The sequence below is a fragment of the Mauremys reevesii genome, linkage group 25, assembly GCF_016161935.1.
Source record: "Mauremys reevesii isolate NIE-2019 linkage group 25, ASM1616193v1, whole genome shotgun sequence".
NCBI classification, from domain to species: Eukaryota; Metazoa; Chordata; order Testudines; family Geoemydidae; genus Mauremys; species Mauremys reevesii.
The window spans coordinates 11,233,407-11,257,066 of NC_052647.1; the positions used below are offsets into that span (position 1 = coordinate 11,233,407).

General features: G+C 64.8%; 1 protein-coding gene across 1 annotated transcript; it reads left to right on the plus strand.

Annotated features, from left to right (window-relative positions):
- On the plus strand, window positions 1-23,080 carry ZSWIM4 (zinc finger SWIM-type containing 4). Its single transcript, XM_039514868.1, has 14 exons — window positions 1-107; window positions 4,170-4,371; window positions 12,955-13,311; window positions 13,755-13,903; window positions 14,248-14,398; window positions 14,716-14,895; window positions 15,176-15,490; window positions 15,750-15,887; window positions 16,442-16,705; window positions 16,859-16,994; window positions 17,975-18,132; window positions 19,132-19,295; window positions 19,751-19,832; window positions 20,382-23,080. The coding sequence occupies exons 2-14, from the start codon at window positions 4,257-4,259 to the stop codon at window positions 21,245-21,247; spliced, it is 3,075 nt and encodes a 1,024-aa protein (XP_039370802.1). The 5' UTR covers window positions 1-107; window positions 4,170-4,256; the 3' UTR covers window positions 21,248-23,080.
- The last annotated feature ends 580 nt before the right edge of the window (window positions 23,081-23,660 follow it).

A 23,660-nucleotide genomic window follows, 5' to 3' on the forward strand; every position in this document is an offset into this window, starting at 1 on the left:
AGGGGCCCGGGCCCGGGGCCGCCGCGGAGGCCGGAGGAGGCAGCCGGGCCGAGACGCTGCTGGATCTCAGCGCCAAGTGGGTGGCGGAGACGTGGGCCTTCGAGCAGGTGAGGGGGGCGGCCCCGGCGGGGATCCCCGGCCCGCCACGTGTCCCCGGGGGGGTCCCCTGGGGGTGTCCCCCCGTGTCAGCCCTCCTGGGGGAGCCCGGGGTGTCCCCTTCCTCCTCCCTCCCCGTGTCAGCCCTCCTGGGGTGTCCCCCTTCCTCCCTCCCCGTGTCAGCCCTCCTGGGGTGTCCCCTTCCTCCCTCCCCCCGTGTCAGCCCTCCTGGGGTGTCCCCTTCCTCCCTCCTCCCGTGTCAGCCCTCTTGGGGTGTCCCCTTCCTCCCTCCCCTCCCCGTGTCAGCCCTCCTGGGGTGTCCCCTTCCTCCCTCCCTCCTCCCCGGGTCAGCCCTCCTGGGGGTGTCCCCCGTCCTCCCTCCCCCCCCCCGTGTCAGCCCTCCTGGGGGTGTCCCCTTCCTCCCTCCTCCTCCCCGTGTCAGCCCTCCTGGGGTGTCCCCTTCCTCCCTCCCTCCTCCTCCCCCGTGTCAGCCCTCCTGGGGTGTCCCCTTCCTCCCTCCCTCCCTCCCCGTGTCAGCCCTCCTGGGAGTGTCCCCTTCCTCCTCCCTCCCTCCCCGTGTCAGCCCTCTTGGGGTGTCCCCCTTCCTCCTCCCTCCCTCCCCGTGTCAGCCCTCTTGGGGTGTCCCCTTCCTCCCGTCCCCCCTCCCGTGTCAGCCCTCTTGGGGTGTCCCCTTCTTCCTCCTTCCCCTCCCCGTGTCTGCCCTCTTGGGGTGTCCCCCTTCCTCCTCCTTCCCCCCGTGTCTGCCCTCTTGGGGGTGTCCCCCTTCCTCCCTCCCCGTGTCTGCCCTCCTGGGGGTGTCCCCCTTCCTCCCTCCTCCCCCCTCCCCCCCCCGTGTCTGCCCTCCTGGGGGTACCCTAGTGTCCACCCATTTTTTCTATCCCCTATTCCCCCCCATGTCCTGTCACCCCCTGGGTTCTGAGCGCTGCTCCTATAACCCCACCGGGGCATTTTCCCCAATCTCTTCCCTTGGGGTGGCTCCACCTGCTCCTCTTCCCCAGCCCCATGTCCCTTCTCGCCCTGCCGTGGGAGGCTCCTACAGCAGGTGTCAGCCATTGGGGCAACCCCCCTACTGACCTTCTCACCCCCCGTGGCCTCTGTGCCAGCATCAGCCCCCGCGCCCCGCTGGCTGCCACCCACGCCTCCTCCACTGCGCCCCGGCGGGTGCCTGCTTGCGGGCAGGGTGAGACTGGCTGGGGTCAGAGGAAGTGGTTACTCACACCCAGGACAGACCAGCCCTCTTTAAATTGCGGGGCGTCTCTTTGACCTCCTTTTGGGGTGACAGCCCCTCCTCCGGCTTCCCCAGCTTGGCTGCCCCAGCGGGGAGCACTGGTGGGGAGGGGGGTGTTCTTCTATTGGGGAGGACGGCAGCTGAGCAAAGGGGAGTTTCAGGGGTTGCCTCTGGGACTGGAGGCAATGACCCAGGAGGCCCCTGCCCGCCCTGGATTCCTGCGTTCGAGCTGGGTACCAGGGAAGCTATGTGCTGAGAGTGAGAGCTGGGAACAGACGGGCACCTGCCCGTCGCTTGGGACTTCTAAACTAGTCCGGGCAAAACCCTGGAGACGTGACCCCGGAGGGAGCCTTGGCAAACGGCTGGGCAGGGGGGTGGGGACCTGACTTGGGGTGTGTCTCCCCGTCTCCCTGCTTGTCTGAATGTGGGCCTGACTCCCCCCACCCTCCAAACCAGTGTTTAACCCCCCTTTCTCCCCCCCCCCCCGCCCCCTGAGAATCCAGGCTGATGGGACGATTCTCTCCCAGGGAAGGGATTTGGTTTCGGTCAGGCTGGGAAACTTGTCAAACGGGAGTCTCCTGTCATGACACCCCTCCCCGAGATGAATGAACCCTTCCTTCCCCGCTAGCCCCCGCCACCAGGACGTGCTGAGGCTTCCTGCTCTGGGACACGTGCGAGGTGGCTTTAAAGAGGGCAGCTTCCTTTCATCCCAGGATCAGCCCCAGAGACTCATTTAGCAGGGGGCTGACAGGACCTGCTAAAAATAAAGGCTGCTCAGAGCTCAGCTGTGTTCTTACCCTTCTGCTGGAGAGGGGCTGTGCTGAGGCCGTGCTGCAAAGACCCACAAGGGGGTGAGATTTTGCCCTGCAGAGAATTGGTCCCTCCAACCCTTAGATCATCCGTTCTTATCCTAGGTGCCATGTCATGCCCTTCCCCGTTGCTGGGGGAGGGGCTGAAGGTGGCAAGGGGCTGGTTGCAGAGATAGAGAGAGATGCTGGGGTCAGAGAACGTCAGCACTGGGATGGCCCTGGAAAGGTGCAATCCTCTTTTCTTTTGACGCTGAGGGTCCAGCTGTAAATCAAGAGTCCACACCTCACTGCGAGATCCTAAATGCGCCTCTTGCCCCATTCCTCCTAGCCCCAGACCCAGGCGGCCCTGCCCAGCTTGGGGGCTGCGTGCGGAGGGAGAGGAAAGTGGTTAGTGCACGAGCCAAGAGCCAGGGTCAACTCCTTGCTCTGCCACCGATGCCCCTTGCCGGGAACAAGTCCAGCGCTGCTCTGTGCCTCGGTTTCCCCTCTGTCTCTTGGGGGTGCTAGCTCTGCCCTGTCTCACAGGGGAGGGGTGAGGGTAAATACAGTAAAGATTGTGAGGCCCTCACATAAAATAGACACCCCCTTCCCCAGGGTCTATTTCACACCTCGCGTATCCGTGTTGGGGCTCTTTCTGTCTGTGCGGTGGCCTGGATGCTCCTCAGTTCTGTAACACGGTTTATTTTTAAGTTGCAAGCACCTTCTTGTTCAAGTCTCTGCTTCTTAACACTGGCTGGCTCCTTGTTTGCAGGGGCCACTCAGCTGAATCCAGCCCCCCGCTGCCCCCTCCCCCAGTCACCGATCGCTCCGCTTTGAGGGGGTTGACAGAGGAAAACATGCAAACGAGGGCGGCCTGTTTTTTTCTGTGGTGAAACTGACAGTGGCTTTTTTTTTTCTCTTTGCTCTGAGCCCCTGCGTCATGGAGACCTAAATCTGCCTTTTTGAACCTCAGCTGTAATTAATTTCTGCCCCCCCTGACATTTCCCTGGTGAGGGGGAAATAGACCGCAGGCGGTCCTCGAAAATAACTCCCTCTGGGGCTTGAATGTAATTGCGTAGCCCAGCCTTCCGATCTGCTGGTCGCAAGGAGCCCTGATCCTGCACCTCTCGCTTGGGGGACGCTCCCAGGAGCTTTGCCTGTTTAAGGGAATGGACCCCACAGTGAGAAATGATCACGGGGGGTGGGGTTGAGTCTAGGGGCTGTGTGAGCCTTGTGCTGGACCCAGCCTCCCCCCCTGTGTGGCCTCAGACAAGCTACTGCCCCTCTCTGCGGTTCTGTTTTCCTCCTCTGTGAAGTGGGGGGGGGGCATGATCCTTCCCTCGTGTGTCTGTTGTGTGGGGCAGGGAGGGCCCTTCAGCCTGGGCTGTGCAGCGCCAGGCGCGGTGGGGCGCTGGCGTCAGCCCGGCTACGAGAACACGGGTCAGATCAGAAAAATCTCACTGAGAGGAAACTGACGGTCCCTGGCCTGGTGTGTCTCCAGGGCCTGGGTTGTTGTCGTGGTCCTTGCTCCCCACACACCTTGTCTCCGTTCCCTGTTGAGTCTTCCAAGCCAGCAGAGCCCCGGTGGCTGTTTTTAGCCAGCGGCCACTGGGTCGGGCTTGTAGTGATGGGGAGCATTCCACAGGATCTATGAGTCGTCCCCTGCTGTAGCCACTAGACCCCGCTTCCCTCCCGTCATGCTCTAGGGAGAACGCTTCAGAGCTGCCCCGTGTGCACCTCGCTCTGGAGGGTGTCTAGGAACAGCAGCCGAGCTGCCTCCCTGCTCGACCAAACTGGCTCCCCAAGGGGGCATCTCATCAGCCTTGGCTCCCAGGTGCAGGCTCATCCTAGCCAGCGGCCGGGCCGGGCCAGTGACTGGAACATCCCTGCTGCTCTGGTGCCACTTGGAAGATTGTTGGCCTATAAGTTTCCACAGGCCTTTGTCTGCCTAGGGGAGGAGGAGCTCGAGTCGCTGGCAGAGACCAGGTGGGTGACTGATGCCGTGTCCCTTCCTCCCCCGGCCCCGCGCGCTGCAGGTGGAGGAGCGATTCTCCCGCGTCCCGGAGCCTGTGCAGAAGCGCATCGTGTTCTGGTCCTTCCCGCGCAGCGAGCGTGAGATCTGCATGTACTCGTCCCTCGGCTGCCACCCCCCCGAAGGCGAGCGAGACTCCCGGGTGCCTTTCAACCGCGGCCTGCACCTGCTGCAGTCGGGGGCCGTCGACCGGGTGCTGCAAGTGGGTGAGTGTCGCCCACTGGGGGCTTGGGAGCGGGGCAGGGTGGGGGCCGGGACAGAGGGCAGTTGGGGCTGGCAAAAGCTACTGCATAGGTAGATCCTCGCTGCGAGGGCATCGGCAGGGAACCCCTCGGTCCCCCTGCTGCACCTGCCTGAGAGAGAGGAATTGGCACAGGATTGGCACCGGAGTTTCACTGCCTGGCTGTGCCACAGACTCCTTGGGCAAGTCGCGGCGTCTCTCTGGGCCTCAGTTTCCCCAGATCTAAAACAGGGGCTGATCCTTCCTCTGTCGTCTCCATTTAGCTGTCGCTCTGTGTCTGTGCAGCCCATGCTAGCTGGAGGGGGCGGATCTGTGTGGTGCCTGGCGCGAGGGGCCCGGATCGTGGTTGTGGAGTGCCCCTGTGTGGCATTTGGCATGACGGGGGGGCCCCCAGTCATGGACAGGGGGCTCCATGTGGCACCCAGAATGACAGGGACCCCACGTCAGGGGTGTCTGTGCGGCCCCCAGAACAGGTCCCTCATTGTGATCAAGGATTGTGAGTGTGCAGCGCCTGGTACAACGGGGACCCCCATCAGTCGGGGGGGCGGGGATGGGACTCTGGGGCTGATCACTCCTGGGGTTTGTGACGTGGACAGTTGCTGCCCTAAGAACCAGGCTGAATCTCTGCTGCTGAGATGGGACAGGCCCACTCCCAGGGATCCAGGCCTGTCCCCCAGCCAGTATTGCTCTCTGGGTCCCGTTCCCCAGGGCTGGGTCCCGTCCCGCTTGCAGCGTCCCCCGGCCCTTTGCCGTCCCACACGAGCACCTTCCGCTCAGCAGCGGCCGGGCCCCTGGGAGAAGCCCCATGTCCTGGGGACCCACCACTCCCTGGCTCTAGTGTGGTGCGTCAGGCTGTCTTCCTGGTCCTGGCTGCTTAGCCCAAAACACTTGCTTTGCCTTTGTCTGAGCTCTCTCCCCATTCGACTCTATCCCGCCCCCCAAGGGCTGCTCCAGGCAGCTGGGGGTCGGGGGGTGGTCTGTGTCTGCGCTAGCAACTCATCAACCAACTTCCAGGGCTTCCCGTCCCCTTCTCATTTAGGCCACAAAAGTCTGTTTGTCTCTTTCAAACGTGGTTCCAGTTGGGGCCGGTGTTGTGTGAAATCCGGTTCTTCTCCCTGACCCTGGTGAAAACTACGATCCCGGGGGGAAAATAACCTCCGAGATTTCCCCTTGCCCTGGGGGAAGTGCCTGGGAATAAACTCTCCACACTGGCTGAGGGAAGGTCTGGTACAGACAAGCGTTACCCGCAACACGGCTTTGCTTTGTGTGTGTTGAGAATCAGACGCTCCTGCGGGTGGACTTGAAATTTGCTCCTCACTGGATCTGAGGGTCTGAAAATGCTCCACAGAGTCCCATTGTTGTCCAAGTGGATGGCCTCGGGGGTTCCTGCAGTGAGAGCCCCCATGGACATAAGGGGCTCTGTCTTGCTCTGACGTCTCTCGCTGGGGGCTTGCGTGCCACGAGGCCGCAAGCTTTCGCCCACCCCCCTCCCAGAAGTAACTCCATGGAATGAGGACACAGCAGCATCTCCAGCACCCAGCTTTGCAAATTCAGCTCCCGGGAAGGTGTCGGGTCTGGCACTCGCTTGGCTATTTCACGCCAGCAGCCCTCTGACAGGGAGAGGCCCAGGCAGACCTGGGAATTAAGCCCTTGTGAGCCTGTATGTGCAGCTGCGTGCAGGGAGCCGGCTCCAGGTTTCACTCCCGACACTGCTTTGTATTAGGGCCCGATTGTATGTCCAGCATCTCTGTGCTACTAATGGAAAGGCCCATTTATTTGGTAGGCGTCGTACATGCGGGAATGCAGTATGGGAGGTGCTGAATGGGGTGGCAGTGTGACCTCATGGCTAGAGCATTAGATGGGGACGCAGGAGTCCTGGGTTCTGTTCCCAGCTCTGCCGTCGGCCTGCTGGGTGACAATGGGCAAGTCAGGGCCTGTCTCCGTGCCTCAGTTTCCCCACATGTAAAACAGGGATATAATTCCGACCTTGTTCGTGAAGTGCGTTGAGACGTGCTGCTGAGGGTCACTGAACTGGGGGTAGAAACACAGGCTGATACAGCCACCTTGGCAGAGGATCCATTTCCAACCCCCGGTTGTGATTTTGTGTGGACCGTCCTAGCCATGTCTCTGGGCTGTGCTCCAGCCCTGATCTGCTCAGGTGGGCCCCGTCGCTATTACAGAGCTGTGTCCGGGAAGCCACATGGAGCCAGCTACCTGGACGCAGCTCCCCTGCAGGGCTTGCCCGCCCTTCATCCCCAGCTCTTCTGAATGCGGCCCCTGCCTGCCTTCAAGGCAGGATTGCTGCTGTGAAATGTCCAGGTGGGGGCCACCAGCACCTTCTCCACTAGCTGAATTTGCAAAGCTGAGGCCAGAGCCCTCCTGCCTGTCTCTAAGACGCTGCTGTGTCCTCATTCTGCAGAGTTACTGCTGGGGCCAATGGGGTGGCGTAAGCTCGTGTGTGCTTGGTGTAAAAGCTCACGGAGAGAAGGAAAGATGCTAGCAGATGTCTGAGCTGAAGAGTGTTTGGCTGCAGGGACTCTGTCTTGCAGCACGAGATCAAGGGGACACTGGTGAAATGAAAATGCATCTTCTTCCAAACCGCTCGAAGGAACGACTGTCTGACCATTGTGTTAGCCTGTGGAACCCCCGGCCACTGGATGGCAGCGGGGCTGAGAATTCAGCAAGGGTCAGAGGGACTGGATGTTTTACATGGGTAACAACGATAGCTGCAGTTACGGCTCGCGGCCATCTAGGAAGGGATGGACGACCTCTTTCTTCTGAGTGGAAGAGTATTGTCTACACTCCAGTGTAAGCCTGGGCTCTGACTCTCAGCGGTGGGCCCCGCACACGTCAGGCTGACTCCGGTCAGGCACCGGTCCTGGGACCCTGCTCTGGGGAGGGGGTCTCGGCCCAAGCCCTGCTGTGGCTCCGGTCCGAGCCCTGTCATTTCGCAGTGTGGACTCGGGGCAGAAGACGGTGCAGCGCAGAGGCGTCAGCGCCCCCTGGGTCCAGCCCTTGTAGACCCAGGCTTACGCTGCAGTGTGGATGCCCTGGGGGAGATCTCATGCGGGGGCAGGTTATCCCGCGGGGGGCTGCTGCGGGCTGGGTGCACTGCGCCCAGAAGCAGCAGCAGGTGGACAGCTGGGTCTCTGCCCTGATCCGGGCGGCCAGTCCCTGTTCCCCTTCGAACTCCAGAGCCTCCCCAGCGTCCAGGCGCTGGGACGAAGTCGGCTCCTCGAGCTCGTGGCTCAGCGCCTGCCGGTTCCTAGAGCAGCTGGGTTAGAAACACGTCCGCGCTGGGGCTGGCGCAGCCTCCAGGCCCCCCGGGAGCTCGTCCGCGGGGTGATAAACGCAGGCCCAGTTTGGGGTGGGGCCGGGCCCTCTTGGAGGTGCAAAGGGGTGAGTGGCTCCCCCTTGGGCCGGGAGGGGAACGGTGGCCGATTTCCAAGGGGGCACCGAGCCGCGGAGATGGGAAGTGGGCTGGAGAGCCGGGAAGGGGTTGTGTGTTTGGGGGGGGGGGAGGACTAGCCTCAGTCGACTGCTTGCCCCAGAGCTCCCCTGGCTGCTGGGGATTTGTGGGCGTGCTGTCCCGGGGTGGGGGGAGCAGCCCCCGGGTGCTCACCTCGTGCGAGGGGGGTGGGCAGGGCCCCTGGGGTGAAAGTCAGATCTCAGCTTGTCCCGCTCCCCTGCTCCAAGCCGGAGGCAGGGCGGCTTTGAGTGCGCCTGGAGCCGAGATGCGACTCCCACCGCTGATCTGACGCCGCGTCTGGAGTGGAACTAGAGGCAGCTTGGCCCAGGAGCCAGGCTGGGAGTCAGGACGCCGGGGTTCTTTTCCTGGCTCTGCCATGTGAGCTTGGGCACATCCCTGCCCCGTGCCTCAGTTTCCCCCTCCCGCCCTGTGTCTCTTTGGACTGTGAGCTCTTCAAGGCAGGGACTCGCTGTCTGTGCAGCACCTGGCACAATGGGGCCTCAGTCTTGACTAGGGCCACCGTAATATCCCTAATAGTCACTGAAATCCGCCTGGTTGTAGCTGCTTGGCTGGCTCCTACGGCCAGGGCTGTGTATTTCGAACCCCCTTCGTGCTCCCTGGATTGTAATGCTCCCCCCGCCCCCGAGATCTCAGAGCAGGGGCCGTGGCGTTTACAGGGTTTGAAACACAGTCCAGGGTCACAGGCTCTGGGGGAGTTTCCGTATTCAGGCTGGAAGCCTGGCGGGTCTGTTTCTGTATTTCGTCTGTAAGGACCCCACCGTCTAAATCTCACCTGCCCCTGAGGTGCAGCCACTTCTGGGGTGGAGCAAAGCGGCGCCGCTCAACTGGGAGCGGGAGGAGGATCGTACCCAAACAGCCTGAGAGCGGCCATCGCAGTGCAACTGCCCGTCCGAATCCAGCCCGAACGCTGGGGTTCACGCCGCCCTCTCTGAGGCAGGAACTTCGTTAGCGGCTGCTGGCTGCTGGAGCCCAGGGCTCTGAGGGCCCGTGGGGATTGTTGAACAGAGCTGGAAAGTTTTTGCCATTTGTCTATATCATGGCGGTGGTTAGAGGCCCTTGACCAAGCTGCAGCTGCCTCTGGGATGGGACGCGGGGGCTGTTTGTACAGGGATCCCCCCACCCGGCACTGAAATGCAGCAGCTGTGTACAAGCCACACCCCCGTTTCAGACAGGAAGTGAAGAATCCTGCAGCCCAGTGAAGGTTATAAGCTTGTTCCCCACTGTGGTTTCTGGTTCTCTGTGCTAGGGCTCCCTGGGGTTCTGCGTGCTGCAGCCCCCCTCTCCCCACGCCTTAGGGAGAGACTGTCCCTGCCCCACAGAGCTCTCACTCCCAGTAGAGGATTATTAGCCCGTCCTTGTAGATTTGGGGGAAGGGGGGGAAACTGAGGCACAGATTGACACTGACTTGCTGGACAACACCCAGAGTCTGGCAGAGCTGGGAACTGAATGTGGATCTCCCCGAGCCCAGCTCCTTCACCCCCACCCCGCCCGGCCTTCCGAGCCAGGCACGCGGGACCCCAGCCCAGGACTGCGGGTGGTGTGTCTCCGGGGTGGGTGGGTGAAGTGCCTGGATTTCTCTCTGGCCTGGGGGGTGATGGGGCCCCTCTGGGTTGTGGGGACTCCAGCCGGGTTGAAGCACAGTCCCTGGGCGGTAACTGTGTCTCTCTGCTCCCCGCCGTCTCAGTCAGGGGAGGGTGGCCTGGGTGGCTTCTGCGTCCCGGCACCCGCCGTTCCCACCGCCTGCTCCTCTTTCTGGGTCTAGCCCCTCCCCTGTGTGCCGCTGGCTCCAGTCCAGCCTGCTGCGTGCGGGGACATGCGCCGGCAGCCACGGGTTCCACCCCCAGCTGCGCCACCGTGAGTCACCAGCTGGCCCCGGGCCAGTCTCGGTCAGACGTCAGCACCTGCCACCCGTGCCTGCTGCGGACTGGTTCCATCAGGGTGTCTGTGTCACCCCCTCCCACCTCCCCAGTACCCGGCTCACCCGTGTGATTCACCCATGTGCCACGCGGGCTGACCTCCCCTGCCCCTTCCCCCGGGCAAGCCAGCGCTCGTCAGCCCAGCCTCCCGGGGATTCCTCCTCCCGCAAACACCTGCTCCCGGCCGGGGGAGGGACTGCAGGTGACCCGGGAGGGGAACGGCTTTTAATGACTGGCTCCTGCCAAAAGTGGGAACAAGTGCCGAGGAGGAGCCCGGGCTGGCAGGGACAGACTGAGAACGGCCAGGGCCGGCGCAAGGATGTTTTGTGTCCTAGGCAAAACTTCCACCTTGCGCCCTCCCCCCCCCCCCCAGCGCCCCCACCCTGAGGCCTCCCCCCTGCCCTGCCTCCTCCCCGAGCACGCCGGGGCTGCTTCATTTCTCCCGCCTCCCAGGCTTGCGGCGCCAATCAGCTTAGGTGCCGCAAGCCTGGGAGGCGGGAGAAGTGATGCAGCCCCGGTGTGCTCGGGGAGGAGGGGGGGCAGGGGTGAGCTGGGGCGGGGAGTTCCCCTGCGTGCCGCCCCCCCTTACTTGCTGCAGGCGGCCCTCCCCGCACTCCCCTGCCCCAGCTCCCTCCGCCTAAATGCCGGTGGCGACTGGGGTGGCCGAAGATCCAGCCACCGCGGTCGCTGCCAAAGAAAATGGTGCCCCCCAAATGCCAGCGCGCGGTCGCCTAAATGGTTGCACCGGCCCTGAGACCGGCTAAGGCACAAAACGAGTTACCCGGGCGAGAGACACGAGCCGCAATACCAAGAGATTCCTTAAAAGCAGCAGGAGCAAGAGAAAGGCGAAGGGACGAGCCGGGCGGCTACTCAGCGGGGCCGGAGAGCCAGTCGCCGGTGCCCTCACGAGGGCAGAGGCGTTTAGTGCCTGTTTGGCTTCAGTCATCGCTACAGCGGTTAATGGCGACCGGGAGCTCAGCACCGTTCATACTAACACGAAAGGCGCAAGGAGCCTGGGCGCAGTTAGCAAGTCGGCAGGGCCCGGTGCATTCGTCCTAGGTACGTGCGGAACTAGCTGAAGCAATGTCACCCCTGGGAGAGCTCCTGGAGGCCGGCTGAGGGCCGGAGCCGGGCAAACGTGCCTTTTGAAAAGGGGAAGGACGAGGTCTGGCAACTTGAGACCAGTCAGTCTGACCTTGATAGCAGGAAAGATACTGGAACAGACAGTTGATAAGGGGTGGCCGGCATCTGTCAAGGGCAGCCCACGCTAATGGCCTCCTTTGACCACGTTCCTGCGGGGGGGTGATTTTATGCAGGCTTTTGACCCAGGCCCACGTGACGCTCTCCTGAGCAGACGGGGATGTGGTCTAGATGGAATTACGATAAGGTGAGTGAACAGCGGCTTGAATGACTGTTCTCCGAATCGTTCTCCGGGGTTTGGCCTCCAGCGGGGAGGACGTATCTGGTGGGGTCCCACAGGGCTGAGTCCCGGGTCCGGCACCAGTGGCCGGTTTCGTTAATGACGTGGCTGAGGGAGGGGACGCTGATGAAATCTGCGGGTGGCACCGAGGGGTGAGGGGCGGGTCGCGCTTTGGAGGCAGGATTCGAATTCAGGACGGCGGCGACAGATCAGAGAATGGGTCTGAAATCAGCAAGATGCACTTCAGTAAAGAGACGAGGAAAAGCTGGCGCTGAGGAAGGAAAAAGCACAAGGCAAAGCTACAAGCCGGGGCCAGGGCCGGCCCCAGGGGGTGCGGGGCCCGGGACAGAGGTGCAGAGTTTCTAATCTGCCAGGGGGGTCCTTCCCCTCCCCCGGCTCTGCCCAGGCCCCACCCCCAGTCAACCCCTTCTCCAAGGCCCCACCCTGCCTCTTCCCCACCAAGTGCTCTGTGCCCTCACACCTCTCCCCTGTCCCCCCCGCCCCTGCCGCCATGAAACAGCTGATCCGTGGCAGGTGGTAGGCACAGAGGGGGAAGACGCTGATCGGCAGGGCCCACGGGTGGGCAGGAGGCCCTGGGGGGAGGGGGATGTTCTGGTGGGGGGGGTCCTCTTTGCCGTCCCCCCCACGCCTGCGTGCTGCTTGCCTCCCCATTCACCTCCTCACCCCGCCTGCCTGCTTCCCGCCGCCTCCTCACAATTTTATAGCAGCGCGGGGCCCAGGGCGATCGCCCCGATTCGCCGTACCCAAGGGGTGGCTCTGAAGGGGGAATAAAGGACCTGGGGTGAGAGTGGCTCACCCATTGAATATGGGCCCACAATGGGATGCGGTTGCACAAGGTGGGGGGAGGTCGGGGCTGGGGGGGCCGTGCTGGAGGGAAGACGTGGGGCAGTTGGGGAGAGTGCGGAGGAGAGCGTTGGCCTGCGAGGAAAGGGGAGAAAGGGCTCGGAGGAGTTGCCGGCGTGGATTTGTCACGTGCCCTGGAGCTCCTGGCCTCCTGCAGGCTGGAACTCGGTTACCAGAGGACCGGGACGGATTGTTCTCCGGGGCCGCTGGAGGCAGGACAAGAAGCCCTGAGCTTCACCTGCAGCAGGGGAGGTTTTAGCTGGATATTAGGGGAACCGTCTAACTCTCAGGGCCAGGCATCCCGGGGGGCTGCGGGATCCCCGTCCCTGGAGGCTTTCAGAGCCACTCGAGGTTTCCGTGGCCCTGCCTCGGCGCAGGGGGCGGGAGGTGGTGACCTCATGAGGCGGCTTCCCGACCGACCTGGTGATTCTGTGCCAGAGAAGCTGAGGGGGGAGCCCGGGGCTGACTCCCTGGCAGCACCTAGAGACCTCGGCTGAGATCGGGGCCTTCATCGGGCCAAGCACTGCACAGATTCCCCCTGGCAGCTCCGACCGAGATCGGGGGCCCCACTGCACCAGGTGCTGCCCAGACAAACGGGGAGAGATGAGAGCTCCCAGTCTCCACAGACAATGGGCAGGAGGTGTCTAGTGGTTAGAGCAGGGGGTCTGGGACCCATAACTCCTGGGTTCTACCCCTGGCTATGGGAGGGGAGTGGGGTCTAGTGGTTAGAGCAGGGGGGTCTGGGACCCATAACTCATGGGTTCTACCCCCGGCTCTGGGAGGGGAGTGGGGTCTAGTGGCTGGAGCAGGGGACCACCTCCCCCTTCCCACAGCAACCCTGTTCCCTCCTGTCCCCAGGCTTCCACCTCAGTGGGACCGTGACGGAGCCGGCTGGCCCCAGCGAGCCGGAGCCGAGCTTCCACGTCTCCATCAGCTTTGACCGTTGCAAGATCACGTCGGTGAGCTGCGCCTGCGACAACCGGGACATCTTCTACTGCGCCCACGTGGTGGCACTGTCGCTGTACCGCATCCGCAACGCCCGGCAGGTGGAGCTGCGCCTGCCCATCTCCGAGACCCTCTCCCAGATGAACCGCGACCAGCTGCAGAAGTTCGTCCAGTACCTGATCAGCGCCCACCACACCGAGGTGCTGCCCACTGCCCAGCGGCTGGCCGACGAGATCCTCCTGCTGGGCTCGGAGATCAACCGCGTGCACGGTACGGGGGGAGCACCTGCCATTGGCTCCGGAGTGGGGGGGCCCCTGGATCGCTCTCGGCCCTGGGATCCGCCTGCCATTGGCTCCGGAGTGGGGGGGCCCCTGGGTCGCTCTCGGCCCTGGGATCCGCCTGCCATTGGCTCCGGAGTGGGGGGGCCCCTGGGTCGCTCTCGGCCCTGGGATCCACCTCCCATTGGCTCCGGAGTGGGGGGACCCCTGGGTTGCTGTAGAATCTGGGATCTGCCTTCCCCCCCCCCATTGGCTGCTGGGTGGGGCCCCTAAATTGCTCTAGAGCCCAGGCCCTGCCCCTGGTTGGCTGCAGAGCAGGGGCCTCTGTCACGCCCTCCCCCAGCCCTGTGCCCAAGAGGGGAGGTGGAGTCCCAGGGGAGCCAGGGGTTCTGTCCTGCTGACTTTGTGTGTGTCGTCCCCCCCCCCCCCCTCCAGGCGCCCCAGACCCCACGGCTGGCGCTGGCATCGAGGACGCCAATTGCTGGCACCTGGATGAGGAGCAGATCCAGGAGCAGGTCAGGCAGCTCCTGTCCAACGGCGGGTACTACGGAGCCAGCAAGCAGCTGCAGTCCATGTTCAACAAGGTAACTCCTGCCCCCACCCATACCTCCCCCCCCACAGCCTCAGCAGGGCCACAACCTCCCTGCCCCCGGCCTGCCTGTGTCCCCTCCCTTCCGCCCCCCAAGTTGGGGTCCCGTCCCCCCCATGGCTTCCCCCAGAACAGGGTCCCTGCTGATCACTCTCCCCCAGGCCCCTCTGCCCCCTTTTGCCCTGCAGTGCGGGGGTCTCTGCTGTAGCTATGGGGGGAGCATCCCTGGCTGGGGGCCTCCTGGCCTCCCCCCTCCCATCCCCCCCCCAGGCTCCGGCTCCATCTGCCTTGGGCCGCAGCGGTTGCAAGTCCCCCCCTGAGTCGCTCCCGCCCCCCCAGGTACGCGAGATGCTGCGGATGCGGGACTCCAACGGTGCCCGAATGCTGATCCTGATGACGGAGCAGTTCCTGGAGGACCCGCGCCTGGCCCTGTGGAGGCAGCAGGGAGCCGGCATGACAGACAAGTGCCGGCAGCTGTGGGACGAGCTGGGTAAGGGAGGGAGCCGCTTGGACTAGCATCTCCCAGGCTAATCTGCTGATGCCCCTCACTCCCGACCCGCAGCCCCTGCTATGCCAGCCCTGGGCTCACAGCCCTGCCGGTGCCCCTCACTCCCGACCTGCAGCCCTGGCTATCCCAGCCCTGGACCCCCCACCTCTGTTGTTGCCCCCACTCCCGATCTGCAGCCCCCTGCTGTCCCAGCCCGGGGCCTTCCACCCCCAGGTCTGCTTGTGCCCCTCACTCCCGACCCGCAGCACCTGCAGCCTGGTTTGCCTGACCCCTGCGTCACCCCCTTCTCCCTGCTGCAGGGGCCCTGTGGGTGTGTGTGGTCCTGAACCCCCATTGCAAGCCTGAGGAGCGCGCCCTGTGGCTGGCGCTGCTGAAGAAGTGGAACAAGCTGGATGTCTGCCCCTTGGAGGAGGGGAACTATTCCTTCGATGTGCCTGGAGCCACCGCGGCCCTGCAGCTCCCCTCAGTCCCCAGCGCAGGTACGGGGGGGGCCCCGTGCGGGGGACAGGAGTGGAGATGCAGGGGGTGGCTGGAGGGACCCTGGGGCGGGGGTGGATGGAGCTGGGAGCAGGGCAGCGTGGGGAGGGTCTGCTCCCCATGGCTCACATCTCAGGGGGCCCCCCAACCCCATTTCCCCCCCCCCCCCGAGCCAGCCAGGCCCCTGCCCTGGGGCCGGATCAGAGCTGGTGCCCCCTAGTGGGGACAGGCTCAGTCTCTTGCTGCCCTGCCCTGCCCTGACTCCGGCTTTCCCCCCCTCAGCCGGCGCCCGCCAGACCGTCTTCGGCCGCGCCATCAAGGCCGGGGAGCTGCGCTGGGGCGACTGCCACCTGCAGAAGATCCTGGGCAGCGACTGCTACGGCCTGGGCATGAAGACAGGCGTCGACAAGCTCTGCTTCGACCCCCAGGGCCGCCCGCTCTGGCTGGGCGACCCCTTCCCCACGGCCTGCGCCCGCGTGGACGCCCTGCGCTCCCACGGCTACCCCCGCGAGGCCCTGCGCCTGGCCACCGCCCTGGCCACCACCATGCGCCTGCAGCGCCGCCACCAGCTCGAGAGCTACAAGCAGCAGAAGAAAGGTGGGGGAGGGGCCGGGAGGCAGGACACCTGGGTTCTATTCCCAGTCCTGGGGGGATGGGAGGGGGAGGTCTAGTGGGTGGAGCCAGCTGGAAGCCAGGACGCCTGGGTTCCTTGCTCTGCTCGGGGGAGATGGACGTGCCAGCCCCAGCTGGGGGCTCTGGGCCGGGAGGGCTCCCGTGCAGCGAGCGTGGCCGGTCTCAGCTGGGGGGGGGAGGGGAGCTGAGCCAGCGTCTCATGGGCCTTCCCCCCTCCCCACAGAGATATTGCACAAGGGCAGCACGTCCATCACCAACCTGGAGGGCTGGGTGGGCCACCCCCTGGACCCCATCGGCTGCCTGTGCCGGACCCTCCTGGAGCCCTGCCGCACGGACCAGGAGGGGCTGTCGCTCTATCCAGGTATGGGGCGGGATGTACCACGCTCTGTGACGGGGGACGGGCGGGATGTACCACGCTCTGTGATGGGGACGGGGCAGGATGTACCACGCTCTGTGACGGGGAGAGGAGGATGGGGCGGGATGTACCACGCTCTGTGATGGTGGGGGACGGGGCGGGATGTACCACGCTCTGTGACGGGGGGGGACGGGACGGGGCGGGATGTCCCATGCTCTGTGACGGGGGGAGGAGGATGGGTCGGGATGTACCACGCGCTGTGACCCAGGGGGAGGGGGGGTTGCAAGCAGAGATCCTGGTGACCCCCCCCCCCTTGGCAATGGAGGGGGAGGTGCTGGCACAGACTGGGGGAGTCTGCATCAGTGTCTGTACTCCTGGCTCAGTCCAGGGCTCCCCATCTCCTCCCGCACCGGGGGGGGGCACACCGCCCGTGGCTGAGCCCCCCCATCTCCTCCCGCACCGGGGGAGGGGGGCACACGGCCCGTGGCTGACCCTCCCCCATCTCCTCCCGCACCGGGGGGGGGGCACACCGCCCGTGGCTGACCCCCCCCCCTTTGCAGACGCGGCGGCGGACGGGAAGAAGAAGGTGCTGCACCAGCACGTGCCCGTCCCCTCCAGCCCCGGCTCGGGCGAGTCGTACCTGGCGCTGGCGCTGGAGGTGGCGCTGGCGGGGCTGGGGCAGCAGCGGGCCATGCCCGAGGGGCTCTACGCCCAGGACAAGGTGGTGCGGAGCGAGGAGCAGCTCATCGCCCTGCTGGACGAGATGGAGCCGGACGAGAGGCTGGTGCAGGTGCTGCGCAAGCAGGCGGCGCTGCTGCTGGAAGGTACCGGGCTGGGCAGGGCCTGCGGCCCCCTGGGGGGCTGGGATCCAGGGCCCCATCGCCGGCTAGGGAGGGACCCTGCGAGGAGAGGGGGAGGCTGTGCTGCGATTGGCTGTGCCCGGCCAGCCCCTCACCCTGGCGTCTGTCCCCTGCCAGGCGGCCCGTTCAGCGGCTTCGGGGAGGTGGTGTTCCGGGAGAGCCTGCCCATGCACACCTTCGCCCGCTACCTCTTCTCCGCCCTGCTGCCCCACGACGCCGACCTGGCCTATCGCCTGGCGCTGAGAGCCATGAGGTACGTCCCGGGGGGGCCCTGGCATCCGCTGCCTGACGGGCTGCGCCGCTCCCTGCCTTGGTGGTCGCCCCCCCACCCTGCAGCGCAGCCTGGGTACCCCTCAGCAGCTCCCCCCCCACCCCGCCCTGCAGCGCAGCCTGGGTACCCCCAGCAGCTCCCCCCCCGGCTCTCCAAGCCACCTCCCCGCCCCCCCTGCCCTGCAGTGCAGCCTGGGTACCCCCAGCCGCTCCCCCCCCGCCCCAGCTCTCTGAGCCACCTCCCCCCCCGCCCGGCCGCGCCGCCGGGGTACCCCCAGCCGCTCCCCCCCCCGCCCATGTTGCCCAGCTATTCCTCCCCTGCCCTCTCTGGGTCTGAGGTGCTGCCGCCCCCCAAACCTGCCCCCAGGGGCCTGAGGAGAGCCCAGGCAGGTACCCCCCCCCCAAACCCCATGCCTGTGAGCCACCCGGCCGGGGGCACAGGGACATGTGGGGAGGGGCCCATCCACCCCCCCCCCGAATGAGCCGCACCCCTAGGGGATGTCGAGGGGGGCGATATCCAGTGTGTCTCCCCTCCTGTTGCCTTTGGGACCAGGGAGGGGCTGGGTCTCCTTGGTTCTCTCCCTGGCTCTGGGGGGGGGGGCGGGTCTGGTGGTTGACATCAGAACGGCCAGACTGGGTCAGACCAAAGGTCCGTCCAGCCCAGTGTCCTGTCGGCCGACAGCGGCCAGTGCCAGGCGCCCCAGAGGGAGTGACCCTAACAAGTGATCTCTCCCCTGCCATCCATCTCCCCCCTGTGACAGACAGAGGCCAGGGACCCCGTTCCTTACCCAGCCTGGCTAACAGCCATTAACGGACGTAACCTCCATGAATTGATCCAGTTCTCTAAGCCCTGTTACAGTCCTGGCCTTCGCCAGTTTAGAGCCGGGGGGACTGGGAGCTGCCTGTCCTGCCGAGCCCAGGCTTCGGGGAGCTCCCCTGACCAGCCCCTTCTCCCATCCGCAGGCTCCCCGTGCTGGAGACGGTGATGCCGGCCGGGGACATCCTCCACCAGAACCCGCTGGACTCCATGATGGCCAATCGCTTTCCCCGCTGGTTCATCCTGGGCCACCTGGAGACGCGCCAGTGCGAGCTGGCATCGGCCATGCTCACCGCAGCCAAAGGTGAAGCCAGACGCTGGGCCAGTCGGGCCTGGGAGCCAGGACTCCGGGGTTCTGCCCCGGCTCTGGGAGGGGAGTGGGGCCCTGTGGTTAGAGCAGGAGGCTGGGAGCCAGGACTCCGGGGTTCTGCCCCGGCTCTGGGAGGGGAGTGGGGCCCTGTGGTTAGAGCAGGAGGCTGGGAGCCAGGACTCCGGGGTTCTGCCCCGGCTCCGGGAGGGGAGTGGGGCCCTCCCGGCCCCCCGGCCCGGGGGAGGTGGGGTGGGGGAGCTAGAGCAGGAGCTCTGCCTGCCCGGCCCCGGAGGAGTGGGACCCTGTCGGTTCTGCCCCCGGCTCGGGAGGAGTGGGGCCCGGGAGGAGTGGGGTCTAATCGTCACAGTGCAGAGGGGTAGAGTTGGGCACTGGGTCTCTAGGGATCTAATCCCGCCTCTGCCACTGGCTGAGTGCCCAGGTCAAGTCCCTCGCACGGCCCCACGCTGATCCCATGGGAGGACGAGGAGACCCAGGAGACCCCTGAGCATCTGTGATAGACGCTTGTTCCTCTGGCCAGGCAGCGCCCGCCCCCCCCCCCCCCCCCGATCCCCTTCGCGTGGGAAAGGACGTGAGATCACAGCCTGGGGCCGGATGGGAGCCAGCGCCCCCTAGAGGGGAAAGGCCTCGTGCCCCCATCCCCACCCCCCTCAACCAGCCAGTCCCTGCCCTGGGGCTGGCTGGGAATCTGGCACCCCCAGAGGGGACAAGCCCCAGCCCCGTCCCCCGGGCCAGCCAGTCCCCACCCTGCTGCCAGATGGGAGCTGGCGCCCCCTATAGCGGGAAGTCTTTGTAGCCCCTTCCTGCGGCCCCTGTGATCGCTGGGAGCTGCAGGCGTCGGCCCCTCCGGGAACCAGGCCCCGGGGGCTCGCGTTGGGCTCCCCCGGTTCCTAGCCCTGCAGCTTTGCAGATCCTCTCCCCCTGGGCGTCCCAGCCGTCCCTGGGGCTAATCTCTGCCCCCCATCCCTGGTCTAGGAGACCCCAAGTGGCTGCACACAGTCCTGGGGTCCATCCAGCAGAACATCCACTCCCCTGCCCTCCTGTTCAAACTGGCCCAGGATGCCTGTAAGACCGCGACGCCGGCCAGCGCCCCACCGGACGCCACGCTGCTCAACATCTCCCTGGAGCTCGGCCTGCAGGTAGGGGGCGGGGGGAACCACGGCTGCGGCCCCACTGGAGGAGGGTCAAGATCTTGACAGACCCTATCGCTGTGCTCACTTGCCCAGCACTGACATGCAGCCACCTCTGGGGTGAGGCGCAGCAGCTGCTGAACAGCACGCAGTGGGAAGGGGGTGGCATCTAGTGGTGAGAGTGGGAGTGGGCTAGGAGTCAGGACTCCTGGGTTCTTCTCCCAGCTCTACCACAGTTTCACTGAGAGACCTTGGGCCAGTCCCTTCCCCCGTTGTGCCTCAGTTTCCCTTTCTGTTCAGTGACTCCTCCCCGTGTGCTCTCAGCCCCTCTGGTGCAAGGCTCCGTAACGCCTCTAATCCAAGCGCACGGCAGCTGTAGATGGGCTCCCCGCCGTGGGGGCTCTGTCTTATGGGGGCCGTGGTCTGGCCACTGTCACGAGCTGTGTCCCCCCCCCACCCCACAGGTGATGCGGATGACTCTGAATACCATGACGTGGCGCCGGAGGGAGATGGTGCGCTGGTTGGTGAGCTGTGCCACTGAGATCGGTGAGTGGGGGAGCCGGGGGGGTGGGGCATGGACACCCTCCCCCCGTAGTGATACCCATGAATGGCCCTCGGCCCAGCCGACCCTCCACCCTATCCCGCTTGTCCCCACCCCTCTAACATGGCACCTGGTGCTCCCGGCTCCTAGCATGAATCAACCAACCCAGCATGGCTGGGAGCCAGGACTCCTGGGTTCTCGTCCCAGCCCTGGGAGGGGAGTGGGGTCTAGGGGTGAGAGCAGGGGACGGGTAGGGCCCCTGGACTCCTGGGTTCTCGTCCCTGCCCTGGGAGGGGAGTGGGGTCTAGTGGTGAGAGCAGGGGACTGGTAGGGCCCCCGGACTCCTGGGTTCTCGTCCCAGCCCTGGGAGGGGAGTGGGGTCTAGTGGTGAGAGCAGGGGACCGGTTGGGCCCCTGGGCTCCTGGGTTCTCGTCCCGGCTGGAGTTGAGCAAGTTGCTGTCTCTTTGGATGGGGCCGATCCCTGCCCGCTGGGCGGTTCGCAGGCTGGGCGGGCGGAGACCCATGAGCTGCACTGACCCCTCCCCTCCCCCCAGGCGTGCAGGCGCTGATGAACATCATGCAGAACTGGTACAGCCTCTTCACCCCCATCGAAGCCACCACCATCGTGGCCGTGACGGGCACCACCCCGGCCACCCTGCTGCGCCTCAACCTGGCCTTTGGGCAGCGGGACGAGCTGTGTGCCCGGGCCCGGGCCGTCGCCCTGCAGTGCGCCATGAAGGACCCGCAGAACTGCTCGCTGCCGGCCCTGACCCTGTGCGAGAAGGACCACGCCGCCTTCGAGGCCGCCTACCAGATCGTGCTGGACTCGGCCGCCGCGGCCGGCATGGGCCACTCCCACCTCTTCACCGTGGCCCGGTACATGGAGCACCGGGGGCTGCCCCTCCGCGCCTACAAACTGGCCACCCTGGCCTTCTCCCACCTCAGCATCGCCTTCAACCAGGACACGCACCCGGCCGTCAACGACGTGCTGTGGGCCTGCTCGCTCAGCCACTCGCTGGGCAAGAGCCAGCTCGCGGCCATCGTGCCCCTCATCATCCAGAGCGTGCAGTGCGCCCCCATGCTCTCCGACATCCTGCGGCGCTGGAGCCTGCCGCCGCCGGGCCTGGCCGCCCTCTCGGGCCGCCGCCACGCCCCCAAGCCCCCCGGCCTGGACAAAGCCCCCCTCGGCCAGCTGCTGGAGGCAGCCATCGCCGCCTACGTCAGCACCACCCACTCCCGCCTCACCCACATCAGCCCCCGGCACTACAGCGAGTTCATCGAGTTCCTGTGCAAGGCCCGCGAGACCTTCCTGCTGGCCCCCGACGGGCACCTGCAGTTCGGCCAGTTCCTCGACAACCTCAAACAGACCTACAAGGGCAAGAAGAAACTCATGCTCCTGGTGCGGGAGCGATTTGGCTAGGGGGCCGGGCCACGGGCTGATCCTTCTTCCCCTCCCCCCCCCGATTGGGTCAGTTGTGGGGGTTCCCCAGCTGAATCCGTAGACCCCCATCACTGCCCCTTGAGGGTGGGGCTGGTTTGACATGGACCCATCTGACTGGGGGGCCCTGGGCCACGACCTGGTCAATGGGGGGGGGGGCTCTGTACCCTCTTGAAGGACCCTGTTTCTCTCCAGTGTTTAATTTATAGGTGGGGGGGGGCAGACTCATGGTGGGGGGGTAGGAGTTGCAGATTTCAGTATTACTGCAGCCTGGCTGCGGCTACCTGCCTTGAAGGATCATCTCCGAGAGCCGAGCCCAGGGGTCGGAGCTGGGCAGAAGCAGCTGGCGGTGGGGCCAGCCTGGGGTTGATGGGGAGGGGCTGGAGGCCCGATCCTCAGGCAGGAGGGGCCGGGCCTGGGCTTGGCAGCAGCTGTGAGATGCATCTGACTTTAGCCAGCCCCTCGGAGGGGAGGCACTGCTGGCTTCCTGCTGCTCTGAGCCAGGTGGGGGAGCCGTAATTGTTGGAAATCAGCCCTGTCTCCACCCTGGCTCTCCCGGAGTCTGGACCATTTTTGCCCATAAATTCCACTTTGGGAATTTGAACCTGTGACAGCCGAAGCCCCCACCTGTCCTGGCTCCACCCTGAGAAGGGAACTGGACCAGCCGTCGTCCAGATCTGGGAGAGGCCGGGGGAGCCCCAGCTGCAGGGCTCGTCTGCCCTTGGTTCTAGCCTGTCCGTTCCTCTGCTACCTCCCAAAACCATCTCCAGGAACGGGCGGCTCCGGCCCTGATCCCTGGGCCTGGCCCCTGCAACCTCCGACCTCTGGGGCTGCCTCTCTCCCAGCACGGGGCAGCCGGGCGAGGGGCACCCGTGCCTGCCTGCCAGTCTGGTGCTCCCAGCCCCAAGCCGCAGGCCTGGTGGATTTCCTGCGGTTCTCCGGTTCTTTTCCAGCCGGGGGAGGGGGGTTCTTTCCAGTTGAATATTTAGGGACCAACCTCCCCGTTATCTCTGGTCCTGTCTTCCCCCCATCTCCAGTATTTCTGCTCTGACCCCTGGAGGGAGGGAAGATGTAGATGAATCCAGGACCCAGTTGCAAGGGGTCGGGGGGCTAAATCGATCCCAGCAAAGAAAAGGGGGGACCCTGATCCAGCCTGTCTTGCACCCCTGTGGGGCTGGGGGTGTGATCTGTTCTGCAGACACCCCCAAGTGAAGGATTCCCGGGGGGGCCAGGAGCTTTCCTGGCTCCTAGCAGTGCTCGTTTCATACCTCAACCCTCCCCCTGCTTCAGGCCAGAACAAGACTTAGGAGACTGGAGGGTTTTTGTTTCTTTTTCTCCCCCGGTGGGGGGGAGGGTAATTTCTCAGTCTCCAGCAGAGGGTGTGCTCCCCCCTCTCCAAAACTCCATTTTCCTCTGGCTCAATTCTACTCAGGAAAGACGCCCGGGCACGTTACAAACTCGATTCTTGTGAAGATGAGAGAATCTAAAAGAAATTAATATATATGAAGAGAGGGTCTGAAATGAGGTGGGGGGGTGGGGGCTGTTTGACTCTAATGCTCCATGTCCCTGGAGAGCCGCGGAGGGGCAGCCGCTATTGTTCTATATTGCACAGCTCTGGTGAGGAGCCCTCCTGCTCTGGTTTGTACTTCCCGGTCATTGTTGGGTCGTTTGTCGGTTTGGTTTGTTTCCCTGCCTATATTACAAAAAAAAAAAAAAAATCCTGTAATTTTGTAATTTTTTTCTATTTATTGAATTGTTTATTGTGTTGTATTTTTTGTAAAAGTTTTAACATTAAAAAAACGACTTTTTTGGTTTCTTCGTGGTGCCAGCGGTGGGGGCGGCTGAGTCTTTTCACGGCGCGGCCAAGCTGCGGCTGGGGGCACTGGAGGATGGAAATTTAGAAGAACGATTTTCTCTGGCCGGGGGGGCGGGACAAATGTGGCATAGGCCCAGGCCCAGGCCCAGCCTCTGCTAGGAGCAGTGGGGCCAGGCTGAGCTCAGCCACGGGTGCTGGTTACACCGTGGCTGCCTGGCACAGGGACAAGGACGGGCAGAGGCCTGGGCTTGCTGCAGGGATCATTGGGCAGGGGTGTCCCGGCCTCCATATGGGGCAGGGCTGGTGGAGGAAACGGGGGGGCAAATTCAAAACGGATCCAAGGAAACACATTTCTCACCCATGTGGCATTAGCCTGCGGCACCTGCTGCCCCTCGAGCAGGGCCCGGCCCTGACCCAGCCATAGGCCTGGGGGAGGGGGGGGTCGCTAACAGCTGTGGTGCTAAAGAACTGAATCACCTGCCCCCAGGACCATGGGCCGAGGAAGCGACGTCCCTGGGCAGAGCTGGGGATAGAACCGGCTTGGAGACAACCGTGACCTTCCCCCCGGACCCTGCTGTG